This window comes from Temnothorax americanus, unplaced genomic scaffold (genome assembly GCF_048541705.1).
Source record: "Temnothorax americanus isolate GAGA-0224 unplaced genomic scaffold, ASM4854170v1 Scaffold66, whole genome shotgun sequence".
In the NCBI taxonomy this organism is placed as follows: domain Eukaryota; kingdom Metazoa; phylum Arthropoda; class Insecta; order Hymenoptera; family Formicidae; genus Temnothorax; species Temnothorax americanus.
In genome coordinates this window covers 197,541-217,892 of record NW_027509788.1, presented here as the reverse complement: position 1 = coordinate 217,892, position 20,352 = coordinate 197,541, and the positions used below count along the sequence as shown (strand labels likewise).

The 20,352-nt window shown below is 33.4% G+C and overlaps 2 protein-coding genes and 2 pseudogenes across 3 annotated transcripts; 3 read left to right on the top strand and 1 right to left on the bottom strand.

The window, feature by feature from the left end:
• The first annotated feature begins 1,144 nt into the window (after positions 1 to 1,144).
• LOC143905746 (uncharacterized) lies at positions 1,145 to 6,773 on the top strand. Its single transcript, XM_077421327.1, has 6 exons — positions 1,145 to 1,304; positions 1,744 to 1,918; positions 3,175 to 3,347; positions 3,477 to 4,445; positions 4,559 to 4,823; positions 5,594 to 6,773. Exons 2-4 carry the CDS (start codon positions 1,775 to 1,777, stop codon positions 4,291 to 4,293), a joined length of 1,134 nt encoding a protein of 377 aa, XP_077277453.1. The 5' UTR covers positions 1,145 to 1,304; positions 1,744 to 1,774; the 3' UTR covers positions 4,294 to 4,445; positions 4,559 to 4,823; positions 5,594 to 6,773.
• Positions 6,774 to 6,925: 152 nt separating this feature from the next.
• Positions 6,926 to 9,104, top strand: LOC143905754 (uncharacterized; annotated as a pseudogene). The gene is made up of 2 exons (XR_013259313.1): positions 6,926 to 7,725; positions 8,625 to 9,104. The product of XR_013259313.1 is annotated as an uncharacterized LOC143905754 (transcript).
• Positions 9,105 to 9,443: 339 nt separating this feature from the next.
• Positions 9,444 to 15,470, bottom strand: LOC143905755 (small ribosomal subunit protein uS7m-like). Its single transcript, XM_077421348.1, has 3 exons — positions 15,262 to 15,470; positions 9,867 to 10,050; positions 9,444 to 9,636 (listed from the first exon to the last, which is right to left on the bottom strand). Exons 1-3 carry the CDS (start codon positions 15,332 to 15,334, stop codon positions 9,576 to 9,578), a joined length of 318 nt encoding a protein of 105 aa, XP_077277474.1. The 5' UTR covers positions 15,335 to 15,470; the 3' UTR covers positions 9,444 to 9,575.
• On the top strand, positions 11,751 to 15,268 carry LOC143905764 (uncharacterized; annotated as a pseudogene).
• Positions 15,471 to 20,352: the final 4,882 nt, after the last annotated feature.

Below are 20,352 nucleotides of genomic sequence, written 5' to 3'. Positions count from 1 at the left end.
GAACCTCTTTACCGATCATCGCCAAATTCAATACCAATCTTCCTTGAATGATACTCTATCGATTAAGAAAAAAAACAGCCCGATATCTCACTATTTGCGGAAGTTAGAGCAACAACAGACATTTCTAAAAAAATTCAAAATTTTTTTAAAAAAGAACCCCTTTACCGATCATTTCCAAATTCAATACCAACCTTCCTTGAATGATACTCTATCGATTAAAAAAAAAAAAACAGCTCGATATGTCAATATTTGCGGAAGTTAGAGCAATCACAACATCAAATGTGCACATACATACATACGGACGGGTTTTTTTAGACGATATTTCGACGTTTTACAACAATCTGAACATATTGGCAGAAACAACTCAAAAACCAATCTTTTTGTTGGTTTTTTCTACCCCTATTTCATATATAATTAATTTAAATTTAGTTGACTAGACACAACTTTATACGCAATTGAAGGTTCATATACGGAATTCACGAAAACAAAGCTTCCTCTATGAGGAAGCAACTGAACTTTGTTTACGCTGAGTTGTAATGCCGAATGTTTGTTACAACGTGTTTCTAACCAATTTCGTTTAATTTATTATAATGAGTTTAATATATGTTTAAAATAGTAAAATTTTTGAAGGTAGATTTTTGTCAGGTAATTTAAACCATGTCGGGCAAGAGGCAAACTACTTTATTAATCTTACAAAAAAATAATTTTTATCGTGTTTTAAGGCGTTAATAATAAGTATTTAAGGTGTTAATAATAAAATAGTCTATAATAATTATATTATTATGAGTGGCTGTGGTCAATCGCAACGTGGTTAAACGGAAGTCGGGACACTCCCATTCTTCTTACCCTTCAGTCTTCAACCCCGCGAAAATTCGCTTTCCATCCAGATATTCCTATACGTCTATAACATAAATAATTCATGTAGATATACTATAATTTATATAAATATACTAATCACGGAGATTAGAGAACACGTGATACTAATCTGTATACTGATTTGTAATTTACAGCACAATTTTAACTAATTGTTTTATTTGCACTCTGAAGTGACGCGAATAAAAATTTTGAGCAAAACTATCTATCGAAATTGAAGTCAATCATCTATCGACGTCTGACGTTTTCTTTTTTTTTTTTAAGACACGAGGTCTCTTTGGACATTATGGAACCAGTCGTTAAAAGTTCAATGTCTCGTTCCCGTTTGTAAATTATCACGTGAAACGTTTCCAAGTTATTTATCGCAAGATAAATATCGAATATGATGGATCCTTAATAATTTTAGGCGAGGCTTCAACCGAGTAAACCAGGTACGATATGTCGCTATAGGTTCGATGAAAGTCCGTAGATATAGATGCGATGACAGATAAGGTCGTCGCATTCACTTCAAGCTATTTGGACCGAAAATGGCGACAACAATAAAAAAAAATTGTTTTCGACATTTGAAAATCATTTTCAGTGCGGTGTTTTTGCAATTTTTTGCACAGCAGGCTGGCATTGCAACTTTTTATCTTAAACTTTTCATCAACTGCTGCTTGCAACCACTTAATTGCAATGTAATTCACGCACACAGTATAATATCTATAGTATGACGCGCACATATGTATATGTATACCTATATTCACTGAGTCAAAAATGGCGACCGTGAGAAGACCTTATATCGTCTATCTACGGATCTTGGGTTTGATCGTTCGATGAAAGATCTGGAAGTTATAACTAGGGAAATAATCTCTTTTAATCTATATTTAGAGTTTATTGTGCGGGGAAAAAAAACGCAACCATGGCCGCAAATGACAACGGGACTAACGGCGTAGAAACGGAAATCGCCAAGGGCGAGCGGGTTGACGTATTCGAAGACTACCCGCGTTTGGAAAGGAAAAGGATACAAGATAAGTTACGCTCGAAGGCGACGAGAATCGCGAAAGTAAATATATGTCATATGTTTCGAAATGAACTTTTCGTATGATTACATAATCTAATAGCAGACGGCAAAAACTGAGCAAGAATATGCACGGCGCAATACACACGATGGCAAATAATAAGAAATTAATAATAATAAATAATATCTATTTACAATAAATTAATAATAATAAATATTTACAATAATTAATACTAATAATAAATTAACAGTAATAAATGTCAAACAAGAATCTCTCGCTGACTCTTTAAATATTACTTTTAAATAAAAGGTATTTAAAGATATTAAAAATATTTCCTTAAGATTTTAAATATCTAATTTTAAGCCTCTTTTAGGTTTTAAACACCTAAAAAGCACCTTTAAATATTTTATTTAAAAATAAGTAAAAGTAATATTTAAAGTAATATTTAAAGATGTATTTTCTAAAAAGGTATGTCACATATATGATCAAGTTACGTAGCAGCAAAGAGTGATGGCAAAAAGACCTGTTTTTTCGCCCACTTTTTGGACCTCGAATTTCAAACTTCACACTTCACAACTCTTCAAGTGTCCATACCAAGGAATAAAATATATATAACGAAGTGAAACATATCGCTCTTATAGATTTTTTTATGACGGATTCAAATATGACCTTAGTTTTTGTCTAGCATGAAAATTCCCCGAGATAGATGGAGTTGATGTGAAACTTGACATCGCCTCTCACGGATCGGGGCTGCTTTTTTACTATAAGTCCCCTTGCCTCCCTTACAGATTGGAGTGCTTTTTCAATGTGAGTCCTCTTGCCTCTCACATATTGAGGTGCTTTTTTAATGCGAGTCCCCTGGCCTTTCACATATTGGGATGGCGACAAAAAATACCCTCATCAATAATACGTGAAGTTCAGCCACGCATTCTTCCTTATGCAATACGCACCCTGACTGGAAAATCGTCACTTTCACCTCTTTGTATCTCCGGAACCGTGCCTATGCTCATCTTAAAATTTTACTGGGATTAATGTTTCATCTAATAGTACTATTTGCCATGAAAAAAAGTTTGAAATTCGAGGTCCAAAAAATGGGCGAAATTTGCCATCACTCTTTACAAAAGTGTATATATTGCTTGGATTCTGCCCGGTCTCTGCAGTCGATCTACCATCGTGTTCCATTAGCAGATTCCGTTGTATTTTTTTCTAGCGAAAATTGTGGCAGACACTTTGCAAAAATCTGCTCTTCGACCATCCGGGACTATTAATTCTGTTATTAATCTTTCGCTTCTTTGCATAGCGCAATGTACCACGAGTTTCCGCGACATCCGCGTCAACTCGGATCGCAGAACTAGCACGGCCGACGAAACAGCGCGCGCTGAACACGCTGAACGAAAAAGCGATGACGTTGCCGCCGGCGTTCGTGGATAATCTCGTCAAGATCGTCGAAGCCGAGTCCTGCTTAACTCCGGAGTAATGTGTCGTATCTCACAATCAGATAGATTTCGCCTGACAATGCGTCGGACTCTCTCTGTGACGTCCGAGTCTGTAGAAATTTTAATTCTAATCCTAAAAATAAAAATTCTATTTGATCTCTCGTAGAGAAGCCGCGCGAATTCGTCGCCAAAAGGAGCGCAGAATGAGAAAGGCGACGCGACTACCGCTCAGGAAGAAACGGACTGCAGAAGAGATCGCGGAATTCGCGGAGGATATCACGCGCGCAACGACGCTGGACCATGACGCAACGATATCCCAGTACCTGATGGCGGAACGTTTAGTCAAGAGTATTTTAGAATATCGGCGCGAGACGCGGGAGGGCATCCCCGAGATCGCAGACGTGTTAATGAAGCGTTTAATATCGATTGATGGATACGCGGACGCAAAAAACGGCGACCGTGCGACGCAGCAGTTGCAACTTTTAGCAAACGTGGTAGCCCGTTGGATAACTGACATACTTGCCGAAGTTGCTCAAACCTATGAGGAAGCTATGAAGGAGTATTATAAGAAAAGGAAGATGCGAAGATTGGACGTAAATAATAACAACAAAACTAACAATAAGAATAAGAAAACTGAGAATTGGAAGCAGATGGGTCAGATGAAAGAAATAGAAAAGCAGGAGGGGAAAAATTATGAGACAACAAAGAGAAACAATCCGGCGAAAGAGAAAAACGAAGAGGAGCAAAAGGGGGATGAGAGCGGCAAAGAAAAAGACGAAGCGAAGGAGAAGGCGAGAGAGAGAGAACAGTTAGATGACAGAGAAGCGAAAAGTGAGAGGGTGACAGAAGAAACGGTTGAAAGAGAAGAGAAAGACGAAGAAACTAAGAAAAGAGAGAAAGGAGAAGAAGGCGAAGAAGTGCGTGAAACGAAAGAGAAAGAAAACAAAGAAAAAGAAAAAAACGAAACGACAATGGAAGAATAAAAAATGAAAGATTATTAATAATTAATCAAAACTGAAATAAAAATGATATCTATAAAGAAGATGAAATTAAGAGATTTGCGCAAAGGCGTAGAGGAAATTTCTGGAGATGTATAAACGAGGAAAGAGAACGGTTCAGGATAATTGAAAAAAAAGTAAATATATTACAGATTTTTATATTATTATATATAGTTACATTTACAGATATATCGTTATCGACTAATAGACCGAGGAAATACCTGTTTCAACTTACAATGTGTCGTTTCAGTTGAGGGGACGAGCAGCGGTGGCTCAAAGGCAGGGATTTACTTCATCTACGTAATTTCGAAAAAAGTCAAATCGATGAGAGTCATACATTAAATATATCGTAAAATGCAGTATAAATAATACCATGAGTTATTTAAGCTGAAATCATCGTAGGGCCCTTATTTTCTCCTTCACGCTTCTGTAGTCTAAGGCTGGTATTCATATTTCATCTTATTTCAACCTTATTTTGATCTTATTTCAAGACGGTTTTAAAATAATGTCTTAAGGTAGTCGTCTCGTCAGGGCATGTATTAGATAAAGTTTTCGATTTTGGATTTTATATCAAATTATATGATCAGCTTTGCAGTCGATTTTTTCTGTGGCTCCTTACCGACTATTTACTCTAGAAAATCGATCTCGAAAATCACAAATTTTGCATTACTTCATACAGACGGCCAGAAAAAGAAGGCTCTATCACGGTTTCAATCACATATTTTTCGCATTTTTCGATTAGATGAAGTGAGAAAAAACATTGCTTTTTGTACATTAGATTTCGAAGAATCCGATGCAATCATAAAATATATAGTTTACCGGAGATTTCGCTGCTAATTTTTTAGTTTATTTTAGTGAAAATGCGGTAATCGAGCAGACATTCTTTGGTCGAGGTAAGATTGGGAAGACTTGGCAAGCCGCTGGCTAATCACTGTAGTTGCAGGTTATGAGGCTCGTCTTTCTTAGCCGAATTGGATAGTAATTGACACCCCTGTCATGCGTTTTGAAACCCTTTCTCAGTAATTGTCAAAATTCAATCGAAAAGGAGATGTAACCTCACTTGTAACCTTTCTCGACGACTCGCATGATCAGCTGATCAAAACGGAGTCAAATGAGAAAAATCACATAATTTGGAAAAAGTAACATACTTTGGCACGTATGAAATTTTACACCATAATTCATAAAATTATTTTTCCCTTAGCAAAAATTGCCTGAAATATATTTCTGAACGTGAAAACCTACAAACAGTCACATGACTAGCACGTAGCGAGACGCCTACCTTAAGATGCTAATACGGCTCTGTGATTGGTTAATGACATCTTAAAATTGTACTTAATTAAGATGCATGGTCTTAAATATAAGAACCAACTATGAATACCGGCCTATGGCCTGTATTTTAAACGCACTCTTATCGATAAATGCGTGCATATATCAATAAAAGTGCATTCAGAATACGAGCCTATATATCTTTATGCAGCGATATAATTTCATAACTATTTGTAAAAATGGGACGATTACGATAACTGTGGCCCCTTGATTTGACGATAATTTCTGGTAGTATTTTTTACGCTAAACAAAAAATGATTTAGGTCTTATGGGGTTAATTGCTCTAGTTTTTTAGATATAAAGTGTTAAAGTTAAAAATAAATAATATGAATTTTTAAATAATACTTTAATTGTGTGTGTAGACAGACACATGGGCTACTGCCCCTCCCCCGCAAGCAAGGGTGGGTAGAGGTGGACTTCCGGTATAAGACCTTAATGCAAAAAATACTATCAGAAACCATTTTGTTAAATCAAGGGGCTGCCAATTATCGTAATCATGCCGTAAAAATTAATATTGTCATAAAATTAATATTGACATTGATTGTTTTCTATTAACACTTTTACTTTGTGTCTACAACAATTTTTTTTTAGTAGAAAAGCAATGCAATTTTTTTAATTAAATTGCGCGATGATGTTTGCAAAACGATAGGCGAAAATGTGATACAACTTCCTGCTCATAAAATGAGAACAAATTGGCATAAAAAAGCACGCAAGATTTGCTGGCATATATAATCGCATAATCTATAATAATGGCAAACAAAGGATAAAACCCGAGGAAGAATATTCACGGCGGGCAGCAAATTAACATGCAGCGCAAATAAGTTTTGCTCAGCTATATTGTTGTATTATTACCTTATTATATATTATTATTACCTTATTAATTATTACCTTTAAGTAAAGTATATATACTATACAATTAAAATTCTTTGAATCGACTGTGCAATTGGCTAACATTGTATTGTGATGACAATTCGACCATTGGTTTTGGTCAGAAATCGTCAAGACATTTCGACCATGGGTTTTGATCTTTATTTTAAATTGAAGTAATCTTTGACACTTATACATATATATAAAAACATCTCATTTAAATAATTAAATTTATTGCGAAAAATATTACCTGAGCAGAGTTCGAACCTGGAACCTCCCTCATTCCGTATAGGACGTCATACCAATTCGATCACTGATAACTTTAAATAAGATATATATATATATATATATATATATATATATATATATATATTAATATATTAGAACTAAATATATTAAATAAGTGAATACCTTTAAATAAGTATTTAAATTTAAGTATATTTTTATTTAACTAAATACTTTATTTAAAAGTATTTTAGAAAAGCATGTCGAATGCTTAAACTACATCACAAGTTTTTGGCCATTAGCTGCCAATATGCCGTTTTGCGCCGTACATACATAATTTTGCTTAAGAAGATACGAAGAATAATCTAAAAGACTATGGGAGCTTTCCAGCAAGCGACACAAGTCGACACAAGTATCGTTTTATCTTTGTTACTCATTACCAAAAAAAAAAGATAGAACGATGCTCGTGTCGACTTGTGTCGCTTGCTGGAAAGCTCCCTATAGCTATATGTATTTACAGTGGAGAGATACAATAAAATAGGTTCAATATAATTTAAAATGGAAGACTGAAGGTGCTTCAGTCCTCAACTGGAGAGGCATTTCAAAAGAAAAGATTGCTATTATTGCAATTTCGTTCGCGTATAGTTTATTATGACATAACGCTCAATGTATTCTCGACTCTTGTTGAACCTTTACAAACAATCTTTATATCGTGCTTCGAGCAGCATTAGACTGAATTTTTAATATTAAAACATTGAGTCGTGCTGCAACGAAAAAGAAAAGCGAAGAAAAGCAACAGGCGAAAGTTGTCTCCGCGAGATTCCCCGATTATAAAATAATCTACATATTTCGATCCTTTTGTCAAGCAAGTTTGCGGTATAAACGTTGTAAAACGTCGGCTTACTATATTCGCTGGAGCAGCCACGCCTGATGTGATCATTGGACTTCATCTGGCTGGTATTTTGCCTCTCGACTTGACTGTCGTGACAATAACAACTGGTAAAATTCTTGTAAACTTACTTTAGATTTCTCTCAAACGATTACGATATTCTTATAGACATTTTCTCTTTTTGCTTCCTCATAGAGGAAGCTTTGTTTTCGTAAAAAAAAATTTTTTTAGTTGCTTTTGCCAATGTGTTCGGAATGTTCTAAAACGTCGAAAAATCGCTATTTTAAAAAATGTCAGTATGTGTGTATGTATGTGTGTATGTGTGTAATACTGTGCCAAATTAACCGAAATTTCTATAACTCCAGAACTGATCAACCAAATCTTAACGAATTGTATATAGGGGTAGAAAAAGGACTGAAAAATATAATAAAATTAGAAATAGATCGATATCTCCAAATTTGCGGAAATTAAAGCATAAACAAACATTTCTGCAAAAATAATTTTATTAAAAAAGAACCCCTTGATTATTAGCAATTTTTATTATGTGTGTATGTGTGTATGTATGTGCCAAATTTACCGAAATTTCTATAACTCCAGAACTAATCAACCAAATCTTAACGAATTATATATGAAATAGGGGTAGAAAAAACTGAAGAATATATAGAATTAATAAAAATTGCTAATAATCAAGGGGTTCTTTTTGCTTCGTCAAATTTTTTTACTCAAGAATTAGAAAAATAAAAAAAAACGGTTTCCAGAAAATTGGTAACAAAAAACTATACACTCTATAGTACTCCCCGGAAAATTCTACCCCTATTTCATATATAATATTCGTTAAGATTTGGTTAATCAGTTCTGGAGTTATAGAAATTTCGATAAATTTGGCACATACACACATCAGAGTTGAGAGACCTGTATGTAAGACCGTGATCTTAAGACATCACTTCCTCTATGAGGAAGCCAAGTGCAAATTTCTAATTTGCACTATTTTTTTACTTGTTTTCCATAGGAGCTATAATGACATTATGGTTGCACACCCTTGGACTTTTCTGTAACAACCTCGTAGGATACGTATACTGGAAACTGGATGAAAAGAAAGTGATATTATCTTACATAGACTATTGGGGGAAAAGAATAGACTTGGAAACGCCTCTCGACGAGATCTTTCATTCCCATGTCAGATAATCCGATCAGCATCACCGATTCTCTATACAAAAAAATAGTGTTTATCTTGCAAAAGCCGAACTTAAAGATAAATATGAAGTTTGGACGGATAATCGACGTTGAAAATTTTAGATACGTTCTGGAAATGGTTTAATAGTTTTATTGAACTTGTATAAGATACTTCCATAAAGTGTCATTACGTTTCAGAATTACTTTATTTATGTATACGTAGAACCTATCTTAACTACATCCACCTGAAGTGCGCGTAAGCCCGATTAGCTTGGCATTTCTTGTTCAATTCTTGCTTCCATTTAACCGCACGAACCTGAGACAATAGAAATATCATTGTAATACATGTATCTCGTGTATAGTATATGTATTGAGATAGAAGTAATTATATGTTTCTATTAGAAGATGCTTACGAATATGCTGCTATATTAGTTCTTTGGCTAGTACATGATAAAATCTCTCTTTGTCGTCTTTCTCCTTCGCAGCCTGTATTAACCACAACATGGACTTGTGCTGTGCCATCACAGGTGCAATTGGAATAGGAACCTGAAAAAATCATTTTTTACCTTGTCCGTAGCTACGTAATTAACATATTTAATAATGTATTACCTGATACGTGTGATTCCTCCTCTTCTATAATTTTTTAATTGTAGAATTGGTATGCAATTATCAACAGCACGGTGAAAAACTGCAAACAGATCCAATTCAATATTCTCTTTCGCCTCGCTTGTCGTTGCCTTGTGATAGCGGTCCAATTGCAATCTTTTGACACTCTCGAAAGTATTAGTTATACCAACGTTGTCGCCAATTTCCTATTTCCGTTCTTCATGAGAGTATTAATAAATATCCTGAATTGGGTAAGTTATGAGATGGCGCGATAAGCCCATTCTACAATAGCCGTAAAAGTATGTTTTAAGACGTACCTAAGCAGTAAAAATTGACCAACTACAGCCGATCATTCTTGGATTGTAAAAATCCCATTAGTCAATAGCTTACTGCTTACGTCTTAATGCATACTTTACGGCTATTGTAGAATGGGCTATAATCTATATTAAAGAAAATTGGAACAGTTTCTCACAGCACTCTTTTGTCATAAAATTCAGAGCAAGTGTCCATGACTAGTGCTGGTTTCACTTGCTCGTGCACTATCTTTTTTGCTTCATCGCTTTGAAATAGAGCTTCTTGATCTTCTTTCCTGGGTATCGGTTGAATATAATGTGGCGGAAAGACGCTGTATCCTCTTTTAAGACTCGTCGTAATATCTGAACTCATTCAATAAATGTATGAAAATTGTATAGGACAGCAATCGTGGAATATGTTAAAAAAAATTGTTGGAAAAAGATTATTAGAAAGAGGAATTATAGTTTGTGATTTTTTCACCATTGTACCTTGCCAATCCATAATTGTTTAATAAACTCACAGCCGAAGCGACAAATAAACGCAAATTAGCCATTCTTCTAATAATTAATTTGGCTAAAATTTGAGAAAAACCGTTTCAAAGCAGCTGCTTTGGCAAGGAAAGCTGCTTTGCAGCTGCTTTGAAACGGGTTTTCCAAAATTTTAGCCAAATTAATTAACGAATCTCATTAAACTTATGCTCGTTTTAATTAGTAAGATTAGCCGCAACCCGGTACATAGCCGGATTTTCCATTTTGGCTCTTAAAAATTTATCCACTTTTAAAAAAGACGTGTTACCTGAGTGAATTTCGTTTGTATCGTAAAATTGAAGCCTCTTTTCCGCGATGCCGATTGGCTATCTCGATTGATTGCTGCGCCGCGAGCTTGCTTCATCCCGTGAGGGACTGTCATCGCGGAGTGTGGCGAGTTTCGTGCGTGTAGTGCGTCGTGTGTGTCGTGATGTGACAGCTCCGAGGACAGCTCGCAGCTCGCGTCGTGTCGCGAGGGTTAATCGTCCCGCGTCGTGTCGCGAGGTTAATATTATTATTAATGTGATCTCTCATCATTATTATAAATATGAAATCGTTTAATTCTGAATTTCGGTCGCGTCACGCAAGGATCGAAGTGCCACGCGAAATATCAGCGGATCGGAGATAGGTAATTATAGTGACTCCTCCTCTTCTAAAATTAAAACTATCATTAAAACTCGAAAAGTTGGAATTTTAAACAATTGAAAAAAAAAATGATTTTTTAATCGAAAATATTGAAAATCGCTGGTAACGTCCTCTAAAAGTTGTTCGATTTTGCTATATTTTTGAGGAAAATTTTTTTTTTAGGTAAGCTTGGATATTTTGGGGTGAGTCGCAAAAAATAAAAAAAAGGGTTTTTTTTCAAACGCCCTAATGTGACACGTTTGTGTAAACAATTAGTGTAACGAATATGGTTTCATATGCCTTCGTAACAATTTTCCAGAAGTTGCACAAGATCATCTACATGTGCAGGATGGTCTCTTCTGTTGGCGGAGTTGTCTGCACAATGGCATTTTTGCGTGGAATGGTTAAATAAGTTAGCAAGATGATGTGATGTGATATTACTAAATATTATTACATAAGGTATGTAATGTCCCGATTTCTTACATGCATACGAGTCATTTTCTATAATATGAATAATATATTATGAGTTCTATACTTTCGTTAAAATTTCGTTTCTTTGAAATTGGGGTCACTTTCTTATTCCCTCGTAGTGTCAGTTACATCATATGTAATCTTTTTGTTATCATGCCTCTTCGCAAAAAATTTTTTTGCCAGTTTTCTAAATGCAATAATGGGTATTACTGGTGCAAAGGTAGGCTTGAAAAAGTACAAAATAAACATTTTTATAGATTCCCCACATACTCAGCCGTTAACGTGCAATGGAAAAAGATTTGTGGCATTAATCTAACTGAAAATTGTTGTAATAAATATATTTGCGAAGATCATTTTAAAAAAGAAGATTTTGTAAATTTTACAAAACACGCGTTGAACCCTTTCGTAGTTCTTTTTCAATTACAAAGTGACTCCAATTTATGTCCGATAGAAATTTCAACACCTTTCCAAAGTGATCCGGAAGTTACTAATTATTGTCAACCACTAAATTCGGTAAATTCACTTGTGTCCAAGGATTTGAACAGTACGTTAACTGTCAGCCAAGCTATTGCTGACAATATTTCAAATAGGATAGATAGTAACATTGCCTCTGAAGATATTTCTGTTAACTTAAACGTAGAACAAAGTTTAGATACACAGATTGATAGTAACATTGCCTTTGAAGATATTTCTATTAACTTAAACGTAGAACAAAGTTGAGATACACAGATTGATAGTAACATTGCCTCTGAAGATATTTCTGTTAACTTAAACGTAGAACAAAGTTTAGATACACAGATTGATAGTAACATTGCCTCTGAAGATATTTCTGTTAACTTAAACGTAGAACAAAGTTTAGGTACACAGATTGAAAGCGTTAATGATAACAGTTTCAATAATATTTCATATACTATAAAGTCAAACAAGTTTTGTAAGCAAGATTGTATCTGTGAAGATGCAAATTGCCAACGTGGCGATAACGATGACAATGACGATACAATAGTTACGGATAATTTGACAGAACGTAATGAAATTATACCAACAAGGAAACGAAAAACTGGTTTCTTGACAGAGGCAGGAATATCTTCGAACGCAATGACACCGACTAAACGTAAAATGTACAAAATTTATCGTAGAACAGTTAATAGACTGTAAAATCAAGAAGTCTCTTCAGAACAAAAGCGACGATTTAAAGAAATTACATAAACTATATAAAGACAATGTTTTCCAATGCATAGAAAATCAGTTAAATACTGTGACCCAAAACTTTATAGATTCGCAGTTACGAAACGTTGATCGCACTCCAGCTGGAAGAAGGTGGACTGAAGAAGATAAGACATTTGTCTTATCCGTTTATAAGCGAAGTCCGCGTGTTTATAAATATCTATCCGCCTTCTTCCAGTTGCCATCACCTCGGACTTTAAAAACTTTACTTTCAAAAGTTCCTTTTGATACTGGCATAAACAAATTGTTACTGCAACAACTTAAAATTAAAATTAATGACATGCACATACTTGACCGATATTGCACTTTAGTTTTCGACGAAATATCGTTAGATAGCGGTTTCCATTACCACGCTCACAAACAAATAATTATCGGATTCGAAGATCTAGGAGAGTTAAGCAGATTTAATAAACCAGCAAATCACGCATTGGTGCTAATGATAAGAGGTTTGAGGAAACCCTAGAAACAAGTGGTCGCTTATTATTTCACTGTTGGCACAATTTCTACTTCTGACCTTAAGTCAATCATCACAAATGCGGTTATGCAACTTCAAGAAATTGGAGTCACGGTAAAGGCGACTGTTTGTGACCAGGGTCCTACTCAAAAAAGAGCAATTTCGGAATTGTGTGCTGAAAATAAAGTTGACCCAACTTCCTATACATTTGTAGTCAATAACGAGACAATAGTGACAATTTTTGATGTTCCCCACTTATTGAAATGTACCCGAAACGCTCTACTACGATGTAAAATTAGATTTAGGCCTAATAAGACGGCAAAATTTCAATACATTCGACAGGTTTTTGATTTAGATCAAACGAAAAATTATAAGACACTTAATTATTAAATTGCATCCAAGAGATTTTAGGATAGTTTGGTCAAAATGAAGGTCAATATTGCTGCACGACAATTAAGTCATTCTATCGTTTCATCAATTGAAGCATTCACTATCAGTGGAGCGTTACCTGTCGAATCGTTAGAAACAGCAGAATTTGCCGAATTAATTGATAACCTTTTTGATTCGTTAAATGGTTGGACCAAGCGTGCGAAAGATGGCAAAAATTATAGACGCGTTTTAACAAATGACTCGCCTCATTTGGAATTGTGGAGCAAGTTGTCCGAAATTACTGATTGGAAATTAATAGATTTAAAGACTGAAAAAGATGTCACTACACAATCAGTTCACGAAAGGCTGGGTTATTACAATTTGCAGTGTTATATATTTATAGAAACAGCTTAAAAATCTTGGTTTTAAATATTTAAATTTACGAAATCTTAATCAGGATCCACTTGAAAATTTGTTTTGCGAGATACGACAACATGGTGTATCAAATTCCAACCCCACCTGCCACCAATTCATTGCTGCTTTAAAAACAGTTGTTTTGAACAATTTGGTTGCGCCAGTATCCAAATTTGCAAACTGCGAAAAAAAAAATTCTAAAAATTTGGAGAATTTTCGATGTTTTTTAAAATGTAACTCCGAAAATGTACCGCCTGAAGAAACTGAACTATTCAAGAACATCGAGACACGAACTCTTGAATGGATCAATTTCGAACAGTTAGATGTTCAGGACTGTTTTGCCCTTTCATACGTATCCGGCTATCTCGTTAAAAAATTGCATTTGCCAGACGAACATTGTTCAAATTGCCAAGATGATTTGTTTTCGACGCAATGTCAACATCACTTGTTTACATCTTTTAAAGAACATGGAGAAAATGACTCTTTAACGTATGCAAGCGATCGGGTACTTACACTAGTCGAAAATTTGCAAAATAGGTTGTACCATTTTTTATATCAGAATGGGCATATGTCCCATTTAAAATCGGCTTTCAAAGCTGTATTCTTTTCCAATTACACTAGTAATTTCTGTGATGTACATACATCACTGTGATAGCTTGATTATTGATATAAGGCTATAACATTTTTAATATTTAAATATATGTTAAAGACCGTAAAGTACAATCACAAGCTCTAAGTTCCGGACATTATAAGAAAATTAAAAAATTTGATTCAGCGAAATGACCACATTTTCGATTTCAATATTTTATTACAAGTTTTCCCAGTAGAAAACTACATTATTAATATTTTAGTATTTTATTTCAAATAATCAGATTTGTGCTTTTGGTTTCTTACCATAGTTATTACCAGGATATCTAATATAATAATAAGACAAAGCAAATTTTATTTTTTTTTATATATTTTATTTTATCGTGTATTTTTATCTTTAAAAATTAATGTTATCATAGCGTGGCTTATATAGTATATAAGCGGTAAACCGTTTAGATTATAAGATTGTTGCATATCAAACAAAAACAGAGCAACACATTTTTCTGTTTATTTTTATCATATTATTTTATAGAAAAAAATTTTATTTTTTTGTTTTATTTATGAGTTATACTTATAAGAATTCTCGATATGTGCGAATCATATTTAGACAAATATATGTTATCGATATGTCACCTCAAATCTACGATTCATGTCAATCTTTAATAAATATCATTATATATTTATTAACTTTGTATTTTATTTTTAACTGCACCTAACTGCTTATGATATCGTAATTTACGTTTTAGCTGAATTTCTTGCACAGTTCATTTTTTCTCTTTTTTTCTTCAACGTAAAAAGAAAAGGAAGAAAGATGGACTGTACAAGAAGTTTAACTAAAATAAGCCAGGTCTAAAAATATGAAATATGCGGCATATGTATATATATATAGTACTATCTAGTACCAAGCCAAGCCACTGCGAGCGCTACGATTAATTTTGTGTTGCCTCCGTTTAACACGGAGCTTGCTCTTCTCATTATATATGTTCTGTGGTTTTCCGTGTAAGGTGGTGCCCATGAAATACTTCATGACAGTAGCGCAACTCTCCTAATTTCAGCGTGGATGAAAATGAACTGCACATGCGCGTGCGAGGTATGTAACCAATCAGAGCACTGATATTCTGTCTCACTTCTGCTCACTTTCTCTCTCTGTATTTTCGCTCTCTGTCAGCACCGTTGAGATGCTCCATGCAGGGCAGGACCTTTAAATGGCCGTTCAGTAGATAGTGGCGGCTAGAGTCCCTTTATAAGAGTCTGGACAGACTTTGGGAGTGCAACAACATGGCGTGAACGTCACGTATATAGAGACTCTAGTCTAGACGCCCTAGACGGAAGAAAAACCATGGCGGCGATGGATGACTACACGTGAATCGTATATCCTGGAATCGTTGTATCGTCGACGTTGTATATAAAGATTTATATCATCTCCAAATTAGTCTACATAGAAAGTGAGTTTGCTTATATTTTTATTTTAGTTTAATAGAGAGATAAGATAACTAAAACTTGAAAATATCGAGATGTACATACGATACATACATAGATAAATGTACGTGTTTCACTTTTAAAAGGGTTTTCTCTGGCATAATGGCTGGTTGTTGTATACCTGGATGTACTAACAACAATAAAAAAGGATATTCTATGAGAAGATTTCCAAAAGATGTAAAAAAAAAATTAAATTGGATAAAAAATATCAACAATCTGTGGCCTAATTGGAAACCTCCTGAGCATGGACTTATTTGTCATGTAAGTATGAAAATGTATTTTTATAATAAATAACTAATGAAGGAACTATGATATTAATCTAAATGATTTTATTTATAGTCACATTTTTCTGATGCAATGTGGGAAAAACCTCGTGTAGATGGTAAACAAAAATTAAAAGATGATGCTGAGCCAACTATTTTTTATAATCATAATGTTAATGTAAGTTTTATTTTTATTATTTTTTATGTCATATATGTGTATATATATATATATATATATATATATATATATATATATACACATATATAAGAAACAAGGAAATAATGATAATTTTACTAAAAATGTGCATTTTTCAACATTTTTGTATTCTCCTTGCCAGATAAAACCTGCAGCTTCTTCAGTTTCTCCACCGTTAAATGATCAATCATCAACAGATTGTAATACCAATAGTTCATCGCATGACGAAATTGTGGAAGTAAATATGGAACCAAATCAACAAATGAATTCAATAGAAGTTTTTACTAGTAAATTACCGAGTACTGAAGTTAATAATATTTGTGAAAAAACCAATTCCACGGATTATGAAACTCCAACAGATTGTACAACTACATCAACGTTAGATGAAGCATTGAAAATTGCTGTTCTAAAAGCTGAAAATCTGGAAAAACAATTAAAAGTGGCAAATGCTAAGCTTCAAGCTGCAGATGTATCCGTTCGAAAAGTACTAAGATCAAATAACTTTTTATTAAGACGTATCAGACGGCTGAGAAGTAACAACAGAATACGTGTTGAGAAAAGTTTATTAAAATCTACAGAAATTTTACACAAAGTATTCAATGATGACCAAATCAAATGGCTCCAACGTGATTCTAGTTGTAAAACTGTACATAAATGGTCTGAAGAAACCATAAAAAAAGCACTTCGGTTAAAAGTATCATGTTCCAATAGTGGTTACCAAGAACTTATGAAACAAAATATTCCTTTGCCATCTACTAGAACACTTCGTAGAAGATTAGAAACGATTACATTTGAACCTGGAATTTGTGATGATATATTTGAGGCTCTAAAAGAAAAAGTTGAACAATTTGAAGATGACAGACAAAGAGATTGCATGCTTGCATTGGACGAAATGAGTATTATGAGTGGGAATCAAGTTGATTTATCAACAAATTCACGTTTTGGTGATACTACTATTCCTAACACTTTTGGTAATTTGCATGCTTCTTTTCTGTAACAAGTTTTATTCATTTGTTAACATTTTTCCTATATTATATATTTTTCAATTTTCTTACATTTTATGGCGCATGAAACACCTACCTATAAATATGTATACTTTCATATTTCACATTTCATTCTTTGCATTATTTCATTCTTTGTATTATTTTCACATTTAAATTGTATAGGAAAAAAAACAGAAGCAACGCATGGTTTGGTCATAATGCTTGCTGGCATTTTTACTAGATGGAAACAAGTCGTAGGGTATTATTTTACTCCAAACGGATTTGATGGTGTTAAACTGAAACCTATCATTGAAGAAATTATTAGAAAAGCAGAATTAATTGGTCTTTATGTGCACAGTATTACATCCGATATGGGTGGAGTAAACCAAGCAATGTGGAGAGCTTTTGGAAACGTATCTGCTAGTAGGTATGGTGAAATTGTAAATTCAATATCTCATCCAGTTGATGAATCACGTAGATTATTTTTCTTTGCTGACGCTCCACATCTATTTAAGAATCTCCGAGTCTGTCTGATTAATAATAAAGTTATATTATTGCCTGAAAAATTTGTAAAAACTTTAAAGTTATCTTCTGATATTGTACAATTTGAACATTTTAAAGAATTAGTAGCCGAACAAAAAGATTATCATTTAAAACTTGCACCAAAGTTAAATGAAAATGTTATTAAAACGACAACGTTTAATAAAATGAAAGTTGGTCACGCAGTGAATATGTTAAATAGATATGTGAGTGGTGCATTTAATTATATGGACCATGAAAATGGTAATAAAAAATATGAAACAACAGCAAAATTTACTGAAATAATGTCTAAATGGTTTGGATTAATAACTGCACGAAGTCCTATGATGGCTTTAGGTAAAAAAGAAAACAATGAAAGAACACAAAATAAATTTAATGAAAGCATACAGTTCCTAAATTCGGTAATTGAGTTATTCCGTGATGTAAAAATTGGTTCAGATCAGCGATTTAAACCAGTCCAAAGAGGCATTTTAATAACTACAAAATCTGTAATTGAACTTACTAATTATTTAATTAATAAACGAGGATATTCGTACGTTCTTGCTGGTCGATTTTCTCAAGACTGCGTGGAAAATCTTTTCTCAAATATTAGAAAAAAATTTCCAATTCCGAACGCTTTACAGTTTAAACACAGTTTAAAAGTTCTGATGGTTTCTCAGTACTTACAAACGTTACAAAATACAAATTATGACCAAGATGAAGGTTCTTTCATTGCTGATTTTTTAAGACGGCCAGCTAAAACTAATTATAATCAATTTGAAGAAATTTCTCCTGTCCTTCCTCCTGGAATAGAAAATAAAGTTATAGGTATATCAAAAAAAGAATTAAATTCATTGTATGGCATATGTGGATACATTTTAACTAGAGTTTCGAAATTAACTAAAGTTTGTAAACAATGTATAAATTCTGCTGGATCCACAACATATAATGGTAGTTCACAATATTCTGCATTACTTCGCCTTAGATGTTATAAACCAAATACATTGTTTTTCGTGAATGATGAAACTTTTAGATTTTTTTATCATATGGAAATTGAAATACGACGTTATTTACCTCATTTGAAATACGCAAAAGTTGATTTCGTTAAATTTTATATAGTTAAACTGAAACACATTCAATGTGATACATTGTTAAATTGCCACAATATTTTCGAAAAAATAATGAAACGTTTTATTTTATATAGAGTTAAAATTGAATGCAAAAAAGGAATTTTAAATGCTTACAATAGTAAAACTATGAGTATGCATTCAATAATTAAGTAGTTAGATTAGTATATTGTATAAGGTATAGTAGAGATATTTATATATTATAAAGTATATTATAAGATATATTCACTGTATTATACATATAAAATGTAAAAATATATTTAAATATTTTCTTTTTCAAACTTTTAATAAAAATATTTTGACATTAATGTCATTTTTTGTTAATTTCGTAATTCTTTATTTTTAATTATAAGACACCTATTCAGTATAAATGTTAACAACATAATTTCGTGCTTTGCACAGATATACATATAACACTGTAGCAAAGCACGTAACGATATTGTTAAGCGGGGAGCACACATTTCTGCATAACGCATAATGCGTAAGTATAAGAAAATTGATTGGTCCATACACATGTGCATAAAAAAATAGACCAATCAATTTTCTTATGCTTACGCATTATGCGTTATGCAGAAGTGTGTACTCCCCGCTTTAGTGTGTACTGGCATGTATTATGGAACTTTTCGGAATGGATTCTGATCGAAATTATGCTGTTTTCCCTGAAAACATAATAGAAATGTAGGAAATAACAATTCCGATCAGAATCCATTTCGGAAAGTTCCATAATACGCGCCCTGAGAGGGCCTCCATTTATCGCTCGTGATTGGTTCCGCCATGGTGTTGCACGTCCAATGAAAATAAGGACCAGTCTGTCCAGACTCTTATAAAGGGACTCTAGTGGCGGCAACGGACATCTGATGTGATTTGATGCGAGAAATAATAAAGTGATAAAGTGGTGAAGTGATAAGTCCTCAGTGAATAGTGTACAGGTGTTTAGTAAACGGTGCAAGAAAACCGAGAACAAATTATTTTCTTTACGGAGCATAGTTAATCTGTACAAAAAGTGTACAGATTCTCGATTCTCTTATAAAGGAAAAGCACTTTGGTCTTAGCTTTGTTGCAGGTATTTGTGAAGAAATCTTGAGAGAGGGAAAATCTGGAAGAAAAAAATCGACCATTAATCAAGCGCGTGGTGTGTTGTTCGGGAATGCAACAAAAATATTGTGGAAAAACAACATTTTTTTCGGTTTTCAAAGGATGTTCCTTTGAAAGGTATAATGATTTTATTTTATTTATTAATTATTATTTTTTAAAACAAGTATAAATTTACATATTATAAAATACTATTTTGATATTTCTAAACGTATGTATATTATTATGTGTGCATGCATATGTATATATTATTACAATATTTCTTTACATATTTACAAATTTGAATAATATTTACAGATGGTTGCAATGGATACGTGCTTGTGAAAGATTAGAT

Excerpts from the sequence above, each read along its gene's own strand:
- LOC143905746 (XM_077421327.1), top strand. The coding sequence starts at position 1,775 with ATGGCCGCAAATGACAACGGGACTAACGGCGTAGAAACGGAAATCGCC. Across the intron at positions 1,919-3,174 it reads AGGCGACGAGAATCGCGAAA|CGCAATGTACCACGAGTTTC; the intron begins GTAAATATATGT and ends TTCTTTGCATAG. Across the intron at positions 3,348-3,476 it reads GAGTCCTGCTTAACTCCGGA|AGAAGCCGCGCGAATTCGTC; the intron begins GTAATGTGTCGT and ends GATCTCTCGTAG.
- LOC143905755 (XM_077421348.1), bottom strand. The coding sequence starts at position 15,334 with ATGAGAAGAGCAAGCTCCGTGTTAAACGGAGGCAACACAAAATTAATC. Across the intron at positions 10,051-15,261 it reads GCTCGCAGTGGCTTGGCTTG|ATATTACGACGAGTCTTAAA; the intron begins GTACTAGATAGT and ends GAATGAGTTCAG. Across the intron at positions 9,637-9,866 it reads TTTTATGACAAAAGAGTGCT|GATATTTATTAATACTCTCA; the intron begins GTGAGAAACTGT and ends TACCCAATTCAG.